Below are 20,595 nucleotides of genomic sequence, written 5' to 3'. Positions count from 1 at the left end.
CAGAAGAGCTTTTGTTTGAGCAGGGCAGAAAACTGATGGTAACAAAGTCAAACACAAAGAAGTTTTTGTCAAACAGATGTTGAGCATTAATTCCTCACAGCTGCAGAATTCTTGTAAACTAATGACTTTGGTTTTCTGTCAGACCAGGTCCACTACGTGTCGTTGACCACATTATAATTCCTGCTGTGCTCTGCTGCGCAACTGAACCTTCATTAATATCATAAGATTATGCTAAACAGCTTCTCACGGCAAATTATACACATCAAAACTGAAGAGAAAACTGAACACTGAGGTCCAAGTTTGACAGTTTCTTTAATACATATCTTTATTCTTTAAGAATAGAATCAACACAGAATAGTTTTAATAACTCTTACCTATATATTAATTTCAGTACATACACAGAAAAAATATTTTGCAGCTTTTTTTTTGGTGTATTTTCAGATGGCTTATGTGTTTTCTGTTGTATTTATGCCACTTGATGATTTGATCACATCAGGTGACTCTTGGTAGGCTGGCTACCAGTGGGAGCACTCAGCCTTTTCTCTCCATCCTCTGTGTCTCTGTGCTCTCTCTGCCTCAGACACTCTCTGTTGCACTTTGCCTTTAGACTTTCCCTGCATGAGAAAACAAAGACTTGTCAGTTATACGGTGATGGCAGTGTGCCCAGGTTAAGTGAATACATTAAGAGCTAATAGATTATTTGTTTAAGGGAATTGGACATTAAGGTCTTGGGAAACATGCAGATTTGCTTTGTTGGCTTGAGGTAGATGAGAAAACTGATGTTAACTTGGCTCAGTGCAACCAAACAGCTAGCCTGTCTCTGTCCAAAGGAAGCAAAATCCACCTACCAGCAAATCTAAAACTTGTTAATTAACAGATTAGAGCCTCTGCTGGTTGCCTGGCGACTGCAAGAAATCATGGTCGTATTAAGGAGAGGAAAGGTGACACATCTGGCAGACACAAATTTATTTCCTCACGTTTAGCCACTAGCTACAGTCATTTGGCAGTGTGGTTGATTGTGAAGTGTTGATTCCTGAGGAATTTTTCGTTCTTGTTTCTCATTTCCTTTCTTTTACTACCTAAATAAACAAGATGCAGTGTCCTTAGTGAGCTCTAGAGGTGATGGAAGGCAGATTTTGTTACCTTTGGACAGAGCCAGGCTAGCAGTTTCCCCCTGATTCCAGTCTTTATGCTAAGCTAAGCTAACCGGCTGCTGGCTCGAGCTTTGTATGCACTGTATTGATCAGAGAGTGGTATCAATTGTCTCATCTAAGAATAAGCAAGAAAGCAATTTAGAGCATTCCCCAAAATGTATCGTGCTCATTTTTGTGTCACACAATGGGAAAACTTTTCCTCACTTGGTGACAATAACAAGTTGAAAAAGTTTTTATGCCAAAATAGATTATTTATTATCTTCTTCCAGAGGATCCACAAACTACCCTATGCAAAAAGCTAAAGTAGCATATTCCAATGGTAAATGCCAACTATGCAACACTACATATGATACTGTGATACCAATTATTAGATTTCTACTGGCAGTTCATGACAGATTCACAGCCATCAACACGATCACAGCTACATTCACAGTGCAAGTGATTAGTTCAGAAAGATTACCAAGATCACCAACAAGTACACACGCTTAACAGACAATGTTTCTTTGACAGAGTCACTTAAACATATATAATACCCAGCATGAAACTTATAGAACGTGCACATGCAGAGTGCTTAAACCTTTAGCTTGAGTCAGGGGAATACCTTGTTTTGTTACAGGGGTATGTAGGAGGGGGAAACAAGTTTAGGCTGGATTGTCAGAAGGGGAACGGTGAAAAAGAGCATCCAAGGAGAGGAGCATTAAATGAATGGGAAACACAATTTAGAGGATAGAAAATTGAAACAGTGTAGAAAAAGAAGAGTGTGGGGAGAGAGGTTAACAGTTAAAATACATTAAAAGACATTTAATTGGGAGGTAAATTATTCCATAACAATCAATCAATCAATTAATCAATCAATCAATCAATCATGTTTTCTTTGAAAATTATTGAAAAGGAGAAAAAAAGTTTAGGCTGAAATGTTCAAGAAGGAGGATAAAACCATGTATTTTTAAAATGTGTACATATTTTTTAAGTACCTCTATATCTAGCATAAGCAACTGGCAACTTCTAAACACCTGAATGAACTGAAAGCTCACCTAAACTATTCCCAATTACTGTAGCTACACACAGTGGCTGCATTTTATTTCATTCTTTGTTTAGATTAACTTGTTAACTGTGATTATGATTGGTAGGACATAAATAGTAATCTCAGGCACAGTAACGGTAGGCTCAGGTGCACATCATCACATCCTAGAAAATTGGTATGAATTCATCCATATCCCTCTTCTCATAGTACAAGAGCATCACCAACCTGATGTAATTATGTCTGTGTGGAGTTTCAAATAATTTTTTTACACATTATGGAGATCGTACTAGGCATTCAAACAGGGCGCATGTTCAGCTTACCCTCCAGATATGTGCGAGCCACAAACTTGAGAAGCTCATCGATGAGGATGACTGGGAAGGAGAGCTTCAGCACCATCAACCACTTCTCCACATTCAAGTGAGTGAGCTTGAAGATCATCTGTGGACGAGAGCAGTGCTGTGTTAAAACTGCCAGATCAATATCAGCCAGAAATCACATCATGGTGAAGGGACATGGAAAATTAAATGAATTTAAGAAGCAATAAATGCACATAATAAATCCACAGTAATGATGGAAGGTGACTCATATTAGCTTATTGCTAATATTAACAATATTGGCACATATGATGGCTAAACAGTAATTTCATTGATTGGAGTGCAGAAACTTCATGTTTGGGGTAATTTGATACTGTTCTTACTATTTTTACACTTTTTGTCCTCCAGCTGTGCTTTCAGCTGTATAATGACATAATGACCTTCACTTAACCCTGATCCTCACTGTTTCACTGCTAATGTCTTGATATTTGGACTTAACTGGAACTTAATGACTCGGAACTAGTTGTACTCGGCAACTAAGAAACAAAGTTATATTAAACAGGGCACCTGGGGACTTGTGTCAAAATATTAAGAAACATCTAAAACAATGAACCATTTGAGAAGTTCACAAAGCTGAGCAGCTGGATTGATTGGGTGCCAACCTGAGCGCCACCGCTGTTAGTGATTTGGGCAACAGAGCGGTGTGTCATCTGTAAGTATTTAAGCAATGACAGTGTGAGAGAGAACATGGAGGTTGGCAGAGGCGGTGTGTGTGTGTGTGAGGGAAGAGTGGAGGGGAGATGGATGTAGTGCAGGAGGCCAGACTCACGGGCAGTGGGTCGACGTAGATGATCATGAAGTGAAGGGACATGGAGAGGCTCATGGCGCCCACCAGCCAGCCGTTGCTCCAGGGGGGCATGCGCACCAGGGACTGGTTCTCAGACAAGCTGGGGGGAGGTGGGGTTGGACGGGGAGGCGGAGGGGTACGTTAATGCATGTGTGTCGAGGTGAATGCATGAAAATATACACGTGAAGAATAAGAATAAACTGGAAATATGGCAAATGCTGAAATACACCATCCTGGACTAGGCTTCTAAAAACATCTCAGCACAGTGGAAACTGTTACAGTGGGTGTGTTTGCGTACTCCTCCGCACAGCCATGTGTTTTCAACATGTCATACATTCATATCATAATAACAGCTGCAACTTCCATGAGTGCATGTACTATATGTACTACAAGAAAAGGTAAAAACCACAGTGTAAAACTGCTCAAGAAAAGTCCAGTGTTTGTCCACTAGTAACCAGAGTTGACAAATACATTCAGAGGAGTAAAAGCTGCTATATGACCCTCTGGATTGTAGTAGAATAGCAGTATAAAGTAGCATCAAATCGAAATACTCAAGTAAAAGTACTTCAAATTTGTACTTGAGTACAGTACAGTACCTGTTCAGAGCGTTGCACATCTCGATGGTGACTAGCACAGACAGAGCCATGGTCATTGGAGGAGAAGACTCGAACACCTCGCAGTTAACCCCGGCAAAGTCCTCATTCTCCTCGCTGCACTGCATGAAGTGTGACTGATGGGAGAGACAGAAACAGGCACAGTCTATCAGATGCTTAGAACCATCTTTGAAGTGTGTTTGTATTGATGTGCTCTAGTTTTATATGATTAGTTTTCTGAGTTACAGCAGTTTACAGTTTGACAGCGTCCCACAGATAATTATTTTTCACAGCAGAAGTTCACAGACAACCGTGTTAAATACGAACCAGTTGGTGGAAGGTGACCATCGGGCCATCGTCACTGTACACGAACCACCAGGCGGCTGCTGCAACAGTGGCAGCGCCAACATAACCTGAAAGACATATGACCGTGTTTAATCTCAAACTCTTGACCAAAATGCGGATGGTACAGTTATAATGGCAGCCAAAGAGCTTCTGATGATGTTGTCAAAGAAATCAAATGTTTATTTGATGCATAATACCATAATAGAGGTAGGTGTGTTACCATGGCAATGACATAATTTGCAAAAGTCAATTGAGGCAGACAGAGGATGAGGGATTTATCTGCAGTATCAGTAATAATCAAATCAACGTGAAGTATATAATTTCATGTCCATGTTCCTGCCCTCAAATGCTTCGCTGGATGAGACCAAGTTAAAGAGAGAGAGAGAAAACACTGTACCTCCAATGGCCAGATATCTAAAGAAGAGCCAGCCAGAGATGAGGGGCTCCTTGGGGGAGCGGGGGGCTTTGCCCATGATGTCCAGGTCAGGGGGGTTGAAGCCCAGCGCAGTGGCGGGCAGACCGTCAGTCACAAGGTTAACCCACAGCAGCTGGACGGGGATGAGAGCCTCGGGCAGACCCAGGGCAGCAGTCAGGAAGATACTGAAAAACAGACAGATTTTTTTGTATTAGCTTTGACACGGTTCCTCTTTTTGTCTTATGCAAAGACTGGAACTTTTTCTTGTAGTTGTGCCAAAATGTCACATACAAGAGTCACAATATCCCATACACACATACATATCCTGTACTCACCAGACGACCTCGCCTACGTTGGAGGAGATGAGGTAGCGGATGAACTGCTTCATGTTGTTGTAAATGGCTCTGCCCTCCTCAACAGCAGACACAATGGAAGAGAAGTTGTCGTCAGCCAGGACCATCTCAGAGGCAGACTTGGCAACGGCAGTGCCAGAGCCCATGGCGATGCCAATCTCCGCCTTCTTCAAGGCAGGGGCATCGTTCACTCCATCACCGGTCTTAGTGCAGGATGGAGGAGACGAATGATGTATTAGCCTGAGACAAGTTATGATATTTGCCTTTTAAACACAACAAAAGCTGTGTTCTCCTCACCATGGCAGTAATCTCATCAAAGCCTTGCAGGAACTCAACGATCTTCGACTTGTGGGACGGTTCCACTCGGGCAAAGCAGCAAGCCTTTCGCACGGCCTTCTTCTGATCATATGGAGGGAGGTCATCAAACTCACGACCAGTGAAGGCCTTACCAGTGACATCCTCATCCTCGCTGAAGATGCCGATACGACGGCAGATGGCCACAGCGGTGCCCTTGTTATCACCTACGGGGCAGATAGAAATTAAGATTTAGTTTTACCTGTTATGGTTTACATTTATTTGGTATACAGTGAGATTAAAATACAGAATGACACGTATACTGACCAGTGATCATGATGACACGGATGCCAGCAGCCCTGCACAGCTCGATGGAGCTCATAACTTCCTTACGAGGAGGGTCGAGCATGCCGACACAGCCCACAAAGGTCAAGTCAGTCTGGATATGATAAGAGAGCAAAAAGTTTAGTGTCCTGTGGAGACACTCACAGCTAAGAAAACAAACTACTGCACCTACTTTTGTTATTTTTTGAAACTGTAAATACAACATTGTTTTAGTGATTAACTGCCACCAGGGAGATTCTCTGTGGTGCCTTTCATTTCTGTCTTTGTGTTTTCATTATCTGTCCTCCGTCACCCACCTCATAGTCTGCAAACTTGGTTGAGTCCTCCAGGTTCATCTCCTCCTTCCTCAGAGGTGTGTCACGGGTGGCCAGAGCCAAACAGCGGAGGGTGTCGCGGCCTGTGCCCCACTCCTTGATGACTGACATGATGTTGTCTTTGACCGGGCCAGTCAGGGGTACACGGGTGGTGCCCACGCGGACGTACGCGCAGCGCTCGATGACACCCTCTGGAGCACCCTGATGACACAGTAATGACAACCGTTTGTTGAACAGATATTTGGCCTTATTTCTTGTGATTCTTTTTTATTATAATGCCACAATATTTCTTATATAGTTCCTAAATTTGGAGAGTTTTTGGAGATGCCCTTTTGTTTATGTGTCATGCACTCACTTTGACAAACATCTTGTTTCCCACAGGGGCTTTGGCAGACTTGGCAGGTGAACAGTAGACTGACATGGACTTCCTGTCTCTGGAGAACTCCAGGGTGAACTCCTTCTTCATCAGCTGCTTGATCACCTGCCAGAAAGTGAAAGAAAAGGAAGTGAACTGGATGAAAAGGATCAAAAATCAAGGTTGAGTCTGGTATGTCCTCAACAATGTGCTGAAACATGTGACGTCTTTTTACATTCAACAGCTCTTTTGATCCATTGTTCAGATAAAATATTGATAACAGCCACTTTCTTGAATCTATGTGGCCACTAAAATGAATTTAGAATAGCAAAAGCTTTTATTTTGGAGACACATGAACTTGTTCTCTGTGTTAGTGAGATGTCTTTGTATAGGACAACACATTGCATGTGGGATCTTTTGCAGACTTACAGTGCAGCACGTATTTGCCCTCTCCACCTTGGACAGACCACGCACTTCAGTGTTGAACACGTTCATCTTCTCCACCAAACAGCACAGGGCTGTCTCAGTGGCCTCACCCACTTTCTCATAAATACCCTTGGACTGCACCATGGGCCGAGAGAGAGAGAAAGAAAGTGAGTATATTTTAGTCTCATCTGTCTTTTACATGTAAACATACAAAATATCCTCTGCAGACCTCATTGTAGTCCAGAGAAGAGTCATTGCACAGAGCACAGATGGTAGCAAGCTCCACCAGTCCGTCATACTGTCCGCACTTCACAGACAAGTTATTCTTTGTGCTAATAGAAAATGACAAAAATATGTAGTCAAGATATTGTTCTGCAAGAATGGGTTACTGTTTTATGTGTGTGTCTTTTTAACATGGACTCTTTACTCTTTGTCACTTACACTTCTCCCTCAGGGGTGTACTTTGAGCCAGAGATGTCGAACTGGCCGAGGGAAACATTGTCGCCCTCCACTTTATCGATGATGAACATCTGCATGAAAACGTGGGGAAAAACACAGTCTCTGTATTAGATCTGCTCTCCTTTTCAGAGACCTCACACCTGTGAACATGAACCCACCTTAGTTACACACATCTGGTTGGTGGTGAGGGTGCCAGTCTTGTCGGAGCAGATGACTGAGGTGCAGCCCAGGGTCTCCACAGAGGGCAGGCTTCTGACGATGGCGTTCTTCTTGGCCATGCGGCGCGTTCCCAGAGCCAGGCAGGTGGTGATGACAGCTGGCAGGCCTGATGGACAGATGGTTGAAGCGCACGGGGAAAAGAGAGGTACACAGTGAAGATGACATGAGGTGAAAGGTAAGATGGGTTGGAAGATGGACAAAAACATTAAGGGGGTCTTCTCAATCCAAAAAAAACAGGTGATAAAGAATGATCTGACATGTCTGCTCAAGACCACCTGGACTTTAGGGGCTCCGCCACTTGGCGAGCTGACAGTAGTGGTGGTCCCAACACAGTCCTTAACACATTAGTTGGAGCACACCCAAACTGCAGTGTTCTCCAGAGGTATTCATGTGGGGAGGGGGCTTCTGCAAGCCACTCAGTCCCTCTGCAGCCGGTGTCAGACCTGGGTTCAGATTCTTGGCAAAAATCAACGCTGACAATGATGTGAGGAAGGTCTGGAGAGCGTCCAGCTTAGTGACATTATGGTGGCATCGGTGTTTGCAGATGATGTTGTCCTTTTGGCATCATTAGACTGTGGTCTCTGAGGTGTGTTGGCACAGTTTGTAGCTGACTGTAGTGTGACGGGGTGGAGTGAGAGCACCTCCAAATCGGAGACGACTATTCACTGAGAACAAGGTAACATTTGGTCTTTAAATGTCTTAAAAATCACTGAATTCAATTCCCTCTCTAAAAGGCCTAAAAAAGTATAAGTAAGTAAATAAAATTTCTTTCTTGCCATATATATACAGGTGTGTATATATATATATATATAATAGACATTATTTCCAAAGACATTTTTTATATATATATTTTTCTGGTTTGTGGTTGTAGTTTTTGAGGAGACGTTATGCTGATATAAACTACATAAAGCAACAAAGTAATGAATGAGCATCAAACTGGAAATCAACTTGACAAATTGTATTATATCCACGATATCACGTTATTAAACTGTGTACCAGTGTTAATATTGTAAAGATCAATCTTAAGCCACAGGCCCTCATTTAATTTCTAATGGACTGGGGGCTGCAGCTTCATATAGACGAGCTACACAACATGAATCTTAGATATGATAATCTTCTTGGGCAAGCAAATGGAAGTTAATCCCAGTGGTTTACCTTCAGGAATGGCAGCCACAGCCAGAGCCACAGCAATCTTGAAATAGTAGATAGCACCGCGAATCCAGGAGCCTCCATGGACGGGGTCATTGAAATGGCCAATGTTGATTATCCAGACGGCCACACAGATGAGGGAGATGACCTGGAGGACAGGCAGTCAGAGGGATGTGTTAGATATTAGCCGGAGTTTTGTTTCATGTACAAATTTTAGGTCATTTAGGTCTTGAACATGTTTACAATATGAATACATAAATAAAAACTGCTCTGTCTCACCCACCTTAGAGAGCTGCTCTCCAAACTCATCCAGTTTCTGCTGCAGAGGGGTCCTCTCCTGCTCAGTGGCAGCCATCTGGTCACGAATCTTACCGATCTCAGTGGTGACGCCAGTTGCTACAGCTATACCGGTGGCTTTTCCAGCAGCGATATTGGTGCCCTGAACAGAGATTAAGAGCGTGAGAAACTCATCAGAAAGTCAGTTAGTCTGAAACATCTCAGCATCTTCAACAATTATGGTTCCAGGAGGATGTGTCCTGATGATTTTAGTGATCCTCTGACTTTCATGAGGTCTGCATTTGTGGTTTTGGGTGAAATTTTACAACAACTAGGGCCGGATGGATTGAAATTTGTTTAACATCCAGGATAGACTGTAATAAATTTGGTGAGCCTCTGGCTTTTCATCATCAAGCCAAAATTTCAGTTTGCCCACTACTTAAGAAAAGTTTGCATGGTAACACACTAAACTAAGGTGGTGCACATCGTGAACAATACATCTGCTAAATATCAGCTTTGCCATTGTGTGTGTCTTAGCCTGCAGATGTTAGCATTTAGACGGTAGTGCTTTGGCTACAGCCTCATTAACCTCGCAGAGCTGGCAGCGTGTCTGTAGATTCTTAGTCTTGTTATTGGTTAGTATTTTACACAACACTCAGGTGGAGCATGTGTAATTGTACTTATTTCAGTCAGGGGCTCAATGTTTTGAGAAACAGGTATACAGGTACAGTATGTGAAGCTTATGAACCGAAGTGTAGCAGTGTATCTCCCTGAGGATCATTTTTTGTCCCTGATAGAACTGGGTAGTTTTATCAGTGTGAGTCACATGCTTAATTTAATAGTGATTTTAGAAGAAGAATGCATTAATCATTTATTTCCTCTGTAATAAGTCAATGGCAGTAACACACTGTTGGAGCAAAAAGATAAAACATATAAAGGTGTATCTTCAATTTATAATAGTTAGAAAACTGTCATTGTTGACTTTGTGTTATTGCTCAGAGAGTCAGTTGGTTACAGGTGTGTATTTTACAGCAGGTGTTCAGTATTTTTAGACAGCACAGAGCAATGATGATGATGAAACATCTGGATTATCAGTTAATAGTCAGATTTGATCAGATTAAACCCACTGAGGTGTCATTTTCCATCCACTACACTTATGCAAATATTAGGAGTTGGGAGCAAAAGATAAACAGCTGGTGGTGCTTATTCTCTGGTCTGGTGCCATTAAAGAAGGAGGCACAATGACATGATGTCATAAAGAGACTCCCTCTCAAACATTAGATGAACAAAAACAACATGAAAAACATTTGTGAAATATGGTCATATATATATATATATATATATTTTGTATGTTACACCTGAGCTTGCCCTGTTATAACAAGTACAAATGTCTGCTGTGAAAAAAGGTGTATTTGGTGGTAGGAAGGAGGGACAGTTGTGGGGTTTAGGAGAGCAAGTGGAGTTTTGTCAGGTCTGATGGAAACATAGAGGTGGAAAAGAGAGACTCACAGAGAACAGCATGTTCTTTTTGTCCTGGTTGACAGCTCGGGGGTCTGGGACAGCATCAGTGTGCTTGATCACACTGACGGACTCACCTATAGGAGACACAAGTGTTGGGTGGGGTGATCAAGGAACAAAGCAGATACCAAAATACATGGAAATACATCATTTTGTGGCTGCCCCATTTGTCATGCAACACCTACCAGTGAGAATGGACTGGTCCACACGCAGTGTTGTAGATTTGATGGAGATGATCCTGATGTCGGCTGGCACTTTGTCACCAACTAGATGCACACACACACACACAAACACACACAGAGAAATACACAAAAAAAAGTTACCTCATCAACAATTGGATTTGATTTAACCTTTCTACTTTAAGCAGTTTTTGCCTTTTTTGCAGGATTATAGTACAAACTGCTTCATATCAATCTGACTGCAGCATTACAGCAGGATGGAGGTATGGGGGAGGGTATGGAGGGGTTGGGGGGGGGGGGGGGTAGAGTTGATTGACTGGTTTTAGCACTCTGGATGGATGGTGTTGTTGTTGAAAGCTGATACCACAGTCAGAGTCAGAGAGAGAGGGAGACCTTGGGGAGATCATGAAATGAAAAGAACAGGTGTACAACAAACAGAGGGAGAGGGTGAGACAGAGGAGCGAGTCGATATTAAATGTATTTATACTCAAGCTTGTTTTTTTTTTCTTCCCACAGAAAGTTCCTTCAGTTCCCCTCCACCCCCTTTTCTCTGTTACTGCCTTAAAAGGGCCCGTGTTCAATCTCAAGGACATCAGTACCCATGTATTTGCGCACACACACACACACACACACACACACTTGCATGTGACTCGACTTAAAGCGGACAGTGATTCAGTAGCTATAGGACGCTGAGGCACTTGACGTTAAATGTGGGGTCAAACAAAGATCTGGCTGAATGAACAACTGTATTGTTTGCTCGAGCATGGGGCAAAGGTCATCAGTGATCATTCCTTCCCTTCACACTAGCAGTCAGACGTCATTACTGTAAAACACGTGCCGTCTAGATCCAAGGTTAAGAAGTCCTGGATAAGCCACAGAGACGAGCTTTGGCCTGATTATAACTATGTGATACATGGTTAAAGTAACTTCTAAATATATATGTAGTAGCCTGTCTACTATCACTATTATTTATGATTGGACTGTCACAATAAGAACTTTATTGCTTTGTTGCCAATGTAGTTTTCCAGTGCTAAAGACTTTATCATTAATTGGTACAAGTATTACAAATATAATATACTTGAATTTAAATTTACCATTGCAGGTGGCTGTGTCTTTTGCTGACTGACTGGAGACAGAATGCACACAGACCCACGGATCCTTTTTATTATTTGTGTTTAGGCACGTTGAATGCATGCTCATACCTTTTCCATGCTAAATTTGCATTTTAAAATTGCACATTCAACAGAATTTGCACACAAGTATGAAGAACTGGATGATGCTTTCTCCTCTCATATTATTACACCACTCGTGAAGAGTCCAGGCTACACAGACATGAGCATGCAACAACATCAACAGTCCTACCTTTTGTTTCACTAAGTTTGTTTTTCCTGTGCATTTCCTCCTTTTAAATTGCGATCATGTTCTTAACTGTGAGCTGGGACTATGTTGACTACAACAGTGTCAGTGGTTTATAGATTCTGAATAGACTTTCTGAATAACTGCAAACCCTCCATTATTGGGAATCTTACCGGAAACCTCCACCACATCACCGGGAACAATCTCCCTGGCCTTGATTCTCTGCACACTCTTCCTGTCCGACCGGTAAACTTTCCCCATCTCAGGCTCATACTCCTTCAGAGCCTCAATAGCGCTCTCTGCGTTGCGCTCCTGTTTTGCGAAAACACACACAAAACATGGAACAGAAAAACATAAATGCTACAAACATCAGGAAGAGCAGCAGAGGAGGGATCGCTCCTCGAGGATGGACAGACATGAGGGTGTTTTAAACAGATGTTGAGACATTACAATATAAGTGAAAGGAAAATATCACATTTAATGTTAATTATTTCTTACATATGGTAAGTAAAGGAGTCAAACACCTGAAAAGCGACTTGTGTAATTGTGCAAGTTAAACTATTGACCTTTACAATATTCCTGCAATACCTTTGCAATGCATTTTTCTCAACACTATCCATGGTGTTGATTTAACTGGGAAAAATGACTTGAGTTGGTAATGTTATTGTTTTGTCAGATTGTTGACGATGATAAATTCTTGAGTTATGGTCAAATATGTGTTTTGTCACAGTGAGCTTGACCTTTGACCTTTGATGGCCGAAATCTAATCAATTTATCTTTGTTCTAAATTTGAAGAAATTCCCTCAAGGCGTTTCTGAGATATCGTGTTCCCCAGAATGGGATAAAAGTAATAACATCTGCTACAGTCTGAAACATTTGTGCACTGTTTTGTGCAGAGAAAGAGAGAGAGATAATTGAGGCTTTTCTTTTATTAATTTATCTACTATTTAGTTTTTAAGCCTATAAATATTCATGATCATATCAGCAAAAATCACAGCTGAAGTTTGGAGAAAAATCCTAAAATAACCTTTTTTTTGAGTTTAAGACACAAACATTTAGCTAATCTGTTTCTGGTGGTTACCACATCATATATAGTATATATGTATACAGTATATACCAATTAGTTTCTATGGTGACAGGTGTGGTTAACCATGCAGCCAAAGATGGTGAGAAATATGTCAAAATGTCCAAAAAGTAAAACAAATCTCAAAGAATAGTAAAAAAAAGGGCAAATAGATAGAAATAAAAACAGATGAATTGTTTACCACATGTGCAGTGAACACCACATGTGTCTGCACTGAGAGATGTCCATCTGACTGAGCAGCCTGAAGCTGAACAACAGGTTGATCAGAGAATAATGTTCAGTTCAGTCTGTGATTTCTTGCGTGGCCGCCCTCGACCGCCTCAAAGTGTAAAGCCCAACTTACGCCAGCCGCCCCCTCCCTCTCTCCATTCTCCCCCCATACCCCCCCATGTGTGAATCCTTGTGCATAGTTTCCAAATGACTGCCACAGGGTTGATATGAACCCCCCCGCCTCGCACACAGACACCACACACACACACACTCCAGGCCTGTGGTAACCTGATCGTCCCTCTGTATTTTTACTGTGGATTGCACAGTGTGGATTGTTACGAAGCAGACTGCAGTTTGAGCCTTCAAGGCAGCACGGGTCCCAGTCTGCCCCCTCTGCCCCTCCTCCCCCTCCCCTCTCCCCTCCACTCAGCCCGTCGGCTTAACCTTTCACCTTTTCACCTCCTGCTGATGTCATGCCTCTCATTCTGGCTTCCCTTGAACTTTGAGCCTTCAGCCGCTGCGCTGGAAGGAGTGTGTGCTCACAGTAAAGGACACGGGCTGTGAACAGGCCGCCGTCGTGCGTGATTTATTGTGTGTGACTGTTGCTAAGTATGAGAGTCTATTTAGGTGTGTGTAAAAGACAGCATTCAAGGGCCAGGTATGTGTCCTTGTGGTTGCAATTGTTCCTTTGTGCACGTGTGTGTGTGTGTGTGTGTGTGTGTGTGTGTGTGTGTGTGTGTGTGTGCGCTCCCAGACCTGCCACACTCCAACGACAGCATTTGCGATAAGGATGAGGAGGATGACGAAGGGCTCAACGAAGGCAGTGACTGTCTCCTCACCTTCCTCAAACCAAGCCAGAACCTGAGAGAGAGAGACAGACAGACAGACAGACAGACAGACAGACAGACAGACAGACAGACAGACAGACAGACAGACAATACATATTAGAGTGCAGATTTGAATGAAAATGTCACTTCATGTTTTTTTGTTTGTGATCTCTGTGAACTGTGATGACAGAAAGCCACTGTGATCACAGAAGTTTTCACTTATAAAATACCAGACTTGATCTCCTCATATTTAGCACTAATATTCTCTTATATTAAAAAACAAAACCTGTAAACAATTGGGGACAACATAAAGACTGAAACTAACATTACATACATATATATGGGGATCCAAAAGTCTGAGACCACTTTCCCATTTTTGAACCCACTGTACATATATAATTACAAATATTCAATGGTTATATATATCTATGAATATTTGTGGTGTATTAGTGATATAGTAGATCTACAATGATATAAAAGCAAATCCTCACATTTGAAAGGCACAAATCAGTGAATGCTCAGCATTTTTACTTGAAACAATAAATCAATTATGAAAATGTTTAGAGGTTAAATTTTTGTCGATTGACTGATTGATTCAGCACCAAATTAATTGTTTCAACACAAATGTTTGTATTTATTTTATCTTACTTATTATGTTTAGGATTTACATGTAGGTGGTATGGTCCCAGACAACCATTGTGATCTCTCAAGTCTTCACTTACGAATCCCAAACATTAACTTTTAAACTCAGATTTTTCCTTTAATTACCACTTAGAAAAAAAAGACTTACACACTTCTGTATAATGTATACGTGCATGTTTCCAACACTTATTTGAGCTATATGATCTACAGCTGAAACAATTAGTCAACAATGGCGTTTTTCAGTATTTTCTGACAGACTATCAAAAAATAAAAATCAGCTAAAAAGTCCTTAGTTGTAGCCCTAACATGATGTCTACACTGAGTAAATACTCAAACCCAGGAACATCACGTGTTTTATAAAATGGTTTTATTATTTTATCAAACTGAAATATTGTAGATACTTTATGCTTCTTTTTATATATATTTTCCCAATATTCATCTTACATATTTACACTAGAGTCTGGTAGCATTGAAGAGATTAATTATAATGATACTGACTGTTTGGTGTTGAAATATTGCATGCTTATACTGCAGGTCTAGCCTAATACTCTACTTGGTATGAGTGTCTTTAATTTTGTGGTGTACTTGATGCTCTGGGTGACAGTATTATCTCCTACTGCCTGCCGCCATTGAACATAAAACAGTCACAGGGAGCTATTTATGAGTTATGAGCCATTACTGGATCAAATGACATATCACTTTGTGCCTTTTGTATCTTATGTTATCCTATGTGTGAAGCGTCTCCTCTACATGTGACTCTATAGTCAAACACGTGTGCGCCCCTGTGAGTGCGAGTCCCATGTCACTATCACAGGTCTGTTTCGGAAAGGCTTTGTGTTGACATTGACACAGATTAGTTGCAGGCCAGCGGAGCACAGAGCTAAGCGGAGAGAGAAGACAAGAGTCCTCCCATCCTCCTCTAGTAGCATTTAGCTTTTTGCTCAGCATCATAATGTTCTGTGTTTTTCATTTCCCTGCGTTTCACCTCACATCTTTTCTCACCCTTATCCCAAAATAGGCTCTGTAGCTCACTCTCTCCGCTCTGTCTTCACCCTGCCTCTCTTCAAAGACACAATCGATCTCCAGAATGAGAGTTGGAGCCTGTCAGCACGTTGCAGTGGTAGGACATTCCTGTGTATATGAATAGGATGACCATGTATTTGCAGTATTTAGTGTTCTCTCTTTTAGAAACCATATACGACTCTGAATCTATTGCTCTCGTTTGTCATTGTAACAAACAATGCCATTGTGCAACCCAATCCCTGACTCCCCCCTCACCCTCCTCTCTGTCTCTCACTCTCTCCTGCTGCTGCAAGCCATCCCTCGTTCCTTCCATCACTGACCTTTGTCCAAGGATACAGTTTCTCGTCCTGGCTTGAGACTTTCTTAAAATAAAGCCCCGGCCGTGCACATATGCACAGACACTGACACAGACCTGTCACACACACACACACACACAGAGCCGTCAGGCCTTCTAAGGCCATACTGACAGCTGTACAGGGAGGCCAGAGGGCAGAGATCGAGGATTAAGACAATGTGTCCAGCCTACTCTCATCCACAAAACTGTTTTGGAGAGAGAGCGACTTGGACGGGGAGGGGAGGAGGGAGAGAGGGATTCCTTGTGTAAATGAGAGTCAGGACATGAGTCCAAATGTAATTTAATAACCCAGTCATGTACATGCTGTGTTTGTCGGCCTGAGTGTGTGGGTAATCACAATGAAAACATGTGACGGGTTACAGGAGACGCAGCTCATCGAGGAAGACTTCAGCACATTCATTGTTAGTTCACCGTCCCTTAACGTTTGCCTGTGTAATGGCCAATCTTGTTCTTCTTAATCCTATTACCTTATCAGATTTGTTTCATCCCTGTTTCTGAGGTACATCATTAACATCAAGACACATTTCAGATACATGCCCTCATTTGCAACAACTTGCAGCTAATATACCACCATGTTGCCCCTCAAACAGCTCCTCCAGGACCGCTGCTCCTTTGATTAAGACTAAGCCAGACATTAATCTTGATATAACCTAAGCCTAAACACAAACATTTGATTGGTGGAGCTTGTTCTGCTTGGGGGCAAGGGAGGGCTTTATCTGTTGATACCACCTTCTGGGTGGTTAGCTTCAACATGCTAAATGCAGGGTTTTGGTGAGTGTAAATAGTGCTGAGTCAATCACATGTTTCGTGTGATGTATAATGCAAGTGTACGTGCAAAGAGTAATAATTTACTTTTTCTCTTTGCTCTTTTTTCTTCACTAAGCATTTCATAGTGCTCATAGTTCAAATTTCCCACAAATGTATTTTAGGTAAATGTGAATGGGCTACAGCTGCACCTTTAATCATTATGGAACAAATATCTAATCTTTCTTCTCTCCTTATAAATCTTACAAAGACACAATATCATGGACAGTGAGAAGTGAAAAGACTCACGAAAGAGATGCAGGCGGCCAGCAGTAGGATTCTGACCAACAGGTCCTCAAACTGTTCCGCCACCAACTCCCAGATACTCTTTCCTGGTAAACAGAAAATACGTACAATCACATACAGTATCCATGAGTGTATCAGCGTATATGTAGTTCAGTGTTGTATAAATGTATGTATTTATATATTTACCTGGTAAATGTTAATTTAGTCTCTGTTTTTCTGAGTTTGCATGCAAGACTGCTGAACCAAGAGTAGGAAAAGCATTGAACGTAATATTTGAAAAGAAGTGATTCATTTATAATCATTAATTTACAATAGCTTATATTTTAGCATCTGCCCCCTAAATGAGCTGTATGATGGACAAACTCAGCACTTGTTTCTGTGTTTCCTTGTTTGTCTTTTGGTCAGATTAACGTAGCTGACTGCTCGCAGTAAAACCACAGGTGCAGATACAGACAGGTCTAATGTGCTAGTTTTGGGTTTGAGTGAAATCAGCTGATTTCTTGAGCCGTGTGAGGTGTAAACAATATTAGTTATTTAGGTCACAATATAACTATACATATAAAACTATCATCAAGCCTGCAGCACGCTGTGAACAGAGCAAGGAGCCAGCGACAGGTGTCTAACAAAGGACTGTGTGACTTGTCATCACAGGAAGTGAGGGGAGCAGGTGTGTGCGCGTGGCGCAAAGTTAAGAGATGCGCTCTGATCAACAGCACATGTGAGTCAAACATGAATAACTGAAAAGTGAGTGTTTAAAGTGGACTCACCCTCCTCTGCTGGCAGCTCTGTGGGTGAAGAGAGACAAAGAATATTAATAAAGCACGCCATCTTTACGTTTTTAATGTTTGCAGCATTAAGTGTTGATGAAAGCAACACCGTTTTGATGCTTAAACAACTGAGGAATCAAAATGCACAATAAACACCATATTACAGTGTCAACATCTGTCTCTTCATAAATATACTGGTTGTTGTTTTGTTCTGGTGATGGCAATTTCTATCAATCTGTTCTTCAACATCCATCCCTGAACTGAGTGTAAATTAATGGTATATAAGCAGCAGCTGGTTTGTTCAGGCCTTGCTGTCCTGCTGCCAGGTTGTGACACAGATATAGTGGCTTCCCTAACTGACCTTTACAGTGACCCTTAATTACTGTGTTATTATAGTTTGCTGTTACTCTGTCAACATCCGTTTGCTAGCTGAGATTCTGCACACCAAATACAGTCACTGCACCCTGACTGAGTGTGCGATATGCATTGTTCGTTTTACTGAGGGTGAGATTCTCCGGTGAAACAAGTTTTTACTACAAATGGACCTTTTTTTCACAGCAGACATTTTGACTCGTCTCAGCAGGAAACGCACAGTTCCATTTAAGAGTCCCAGTGCGAGGCGCATAGGTCACCGGGACGCTTAAATAAAACAGAGGGATCTTTAATGCTTTCCCTGCTATGACAAGTTAAAGTGTCTGTTGTAAAAACAGCCTGTAGGATGCAGATGTTCTCAACTCAAAGTCCATTTACAAGCTTTTTCTGGAGCTCTCAGTTGCATTTTAAAACTTTCATTTCACTGTGAGATGTAGTCGGAAAGAACAATTGAGTGGACCGCCGGTGTGATAAGTGGATTCACTCAGTTTCAAAATAAAAACATAAAGGATGTTTAATCTGAACTGAAGCCAGTAGTGATGGTCAGAAACCTGACACTCTGATGCACCTGCTGCACAAACATCACCCCCCCTTTGTGTCATTCAGATAGTTTCCCTTAATTAGACCGTCATCACAAAGTCACACACTGCACCAGTTCATCTCTCAGTCTTCAACAGTCCCACTTCTCTTCCTCCTTACATCTCCTCTTTCTTCTTCTCTCACTGTCTGTTTCTGCCATTTTATCTTAAACCAAACCTCTCATATACCTAGTGTTTCTGCCTCTATACTTTCCCATCTGTCCTCCAAGCTACATCCAATGAGCTGATGCATGTGTGTTCCTCCTCCTGGACCTCTCCATCCTGCAATTCCTCATTCACTTCATCCATTACTACTCTCTCTTTCCACTCTCCAGTGCTCCATCCCATCCAACTGTTCCTTCTGGTCATCCATCCATCTCTTTCTCTCCCTCACCGTTGAAGCCATACTTGTCCAGGTTCTTCTTAACCTGCTCAGGTGACAAGCCGGAGTCTTCAGTGACGCCGAAGTAGGACAGAACGTCCCCTGACTCTTTGATGTGTGCGTTCTCCATCCTCGCTGAAACGGAGAGGCTTCAGGACAAAGGGATAAAGAAAAAACACAGAAACACTCACATCAGTCTGAGCGGCCCAGCTGGCCTGAAACTGAAACTTAAAACAACTGAAGCTGTGTTAACCCACCACTTTCTTGGAGTGTGGGATTGGGATTAAAAACTGGCAACCTCCTGCGTTCACACTTGCTCTCTCTCTGCCCCCTCTCTCTCTCTCTCTCTCTCTCTCTGGGCTGTTGCTCTCCTCTCAGAGCCCTGGACTGACAGAAAGTGCAACCCAGCAAACTGTCCTGAAAAGTTTTATACAGATGAAAAAGTGGCCTCATTGGTGCTTGCTCACCATGCACTCACCCCTCATTGGCCGAGAACGTCACAAATAGGTGGGCAGGGATGGCCCTGTGGTAAAGAATAGGAAGGGGGTGGGGGGTGGGAGAGGGGCAGCAACTGTGGTGGGGACTACTGCCTGGCAAGCTGGAAATAAGATGTGCAGAAGAGAACATGCATGGTCAGGACAATGGCTTTCTGAATGAGACGTAGGGGACATTGATGGGCACATGACATGAGTACTAGAGTGTGCCCGTCTGTGGACACGTGGACACTCACTTACTCAGGGTATGTTTCTGCTTTTGCAAAGGCAGATTTCAAACTTCAACTTCAAGTAGATTTCCTCAATGTGGAGATACTATTATGAACAGAACTCCCCATACACAGCCAGTATCAGTGGTCAGGTGCTGGTGCGTGGCAGGAAGATCTTCAGTGGAAATCAAAATTGAGCACGTACACTGAAATAACTACGACGTGACTTTAGAAAAAAGTCGCAGTGAAGTCATTTCTGCCACTTGTAATTTTGCTGAGCAAACCTGAAGAAGCCACAGGTGAAATTCGTTGCTCACTCTGATTGAAATTCATCTCAGTGTGCGGTGGTTAATTTTGATTTGAACTTTACTTGAGTATTTCCATTTTATGTTACTAAACAGTTTAGTTTTACTCCACCACATTTCCCAGGGTGCTTTTTACGCTCAAGCCTGAGTCATAGGGGCCATTTTTCTTCAAAACTATTACTTTTACTTTTAATACTGTAAGTTTATTTTGCTGATTATACATTTACCTAAGAAAAGGATTGTGCTTCTTCGTCTTCTTGCATATCACAATTATCCATCTATCACGAGCACTGAGGATGAAGCAGTGTTGGGCGAGCTAACTGTGCAGCAGAGGAAACACATGCATACGTCACTCAGAGGGG

The 20,595-nt window shown here is 42.2% G+C and overlaps 1 protein-coding gene across 1 annotated transcript; it reads right to left on the bottom strand.

Moving 5' to 3' along the window:
• Positions 1 to 408: 408 nt before the first annotated feature.
• LOC111230224 (sarcoplasmic/endoplasmic reticulum calcium ATPase 1-like) lies at positions 409 to 19,355 on the bottom strand. Its single transcript, XM_022756883.1, has 23 exons — positions 19,238 to 19,355; positions 17,130 to 17,212; positions 13,986 to 14,090; positions 12,109 to 12,247; positions 10,586 to 10,666; positions 10,392 to 10,477; positions 8,890 to 9,045; positions 8,613 to 8,754; positions 7,397 to 7,563; positions 7,221 to 7,309; positions 7,009 to 7,111; positions 6,783 to 6,914; positions 6,354 to 6,479; positions 5,981 to 6,199; positions 5,667 to 5,778; positions 5,343 to 5,566; positions 5,028 to 5,248; positions 4,675 to 4,877; positions 4,260 to 4,345; positions 3,936 to 4,069; positions 3,322 to 3,439; positions 2,499 to 2,616; positions 409 to 614 (listed from the first exon to the last, which is right to left on the bottom strand). The coding sequence occupies exons 1-23, from the start codon at positions 19,353 to 19,355 to the stop codon at positions 604 to 606; spliced, it is 2,973 nt and encodes a 990-aa protein (XP_022612604.1). The 3' UTR covers positions 409 to 603.
• Positions 19,356 to 20,595: the final 1,240 nt, after the last annotated feature.

This window comes from Seriola dumerili, unplaced genomic scaffold (assembly GCF_002260705.1).
Source record: "Seriola dumerili isolate Sdu_G_001 unplaced genomic scaffold, Sdu_1.0 BDQW01000260.1, whole genome shotgun sequence".
NCBI classification, from domain to species: Eukaryota; Metazoa; Chordata; class Actinopteri; order Carangiformes; family Carangidae; genus Seriola; species Seriola dumerili.
Note: the sequence above shows the minus strand (reverse complement) of the source record. Positions and strands in the feature narration are given on the sequence as shown.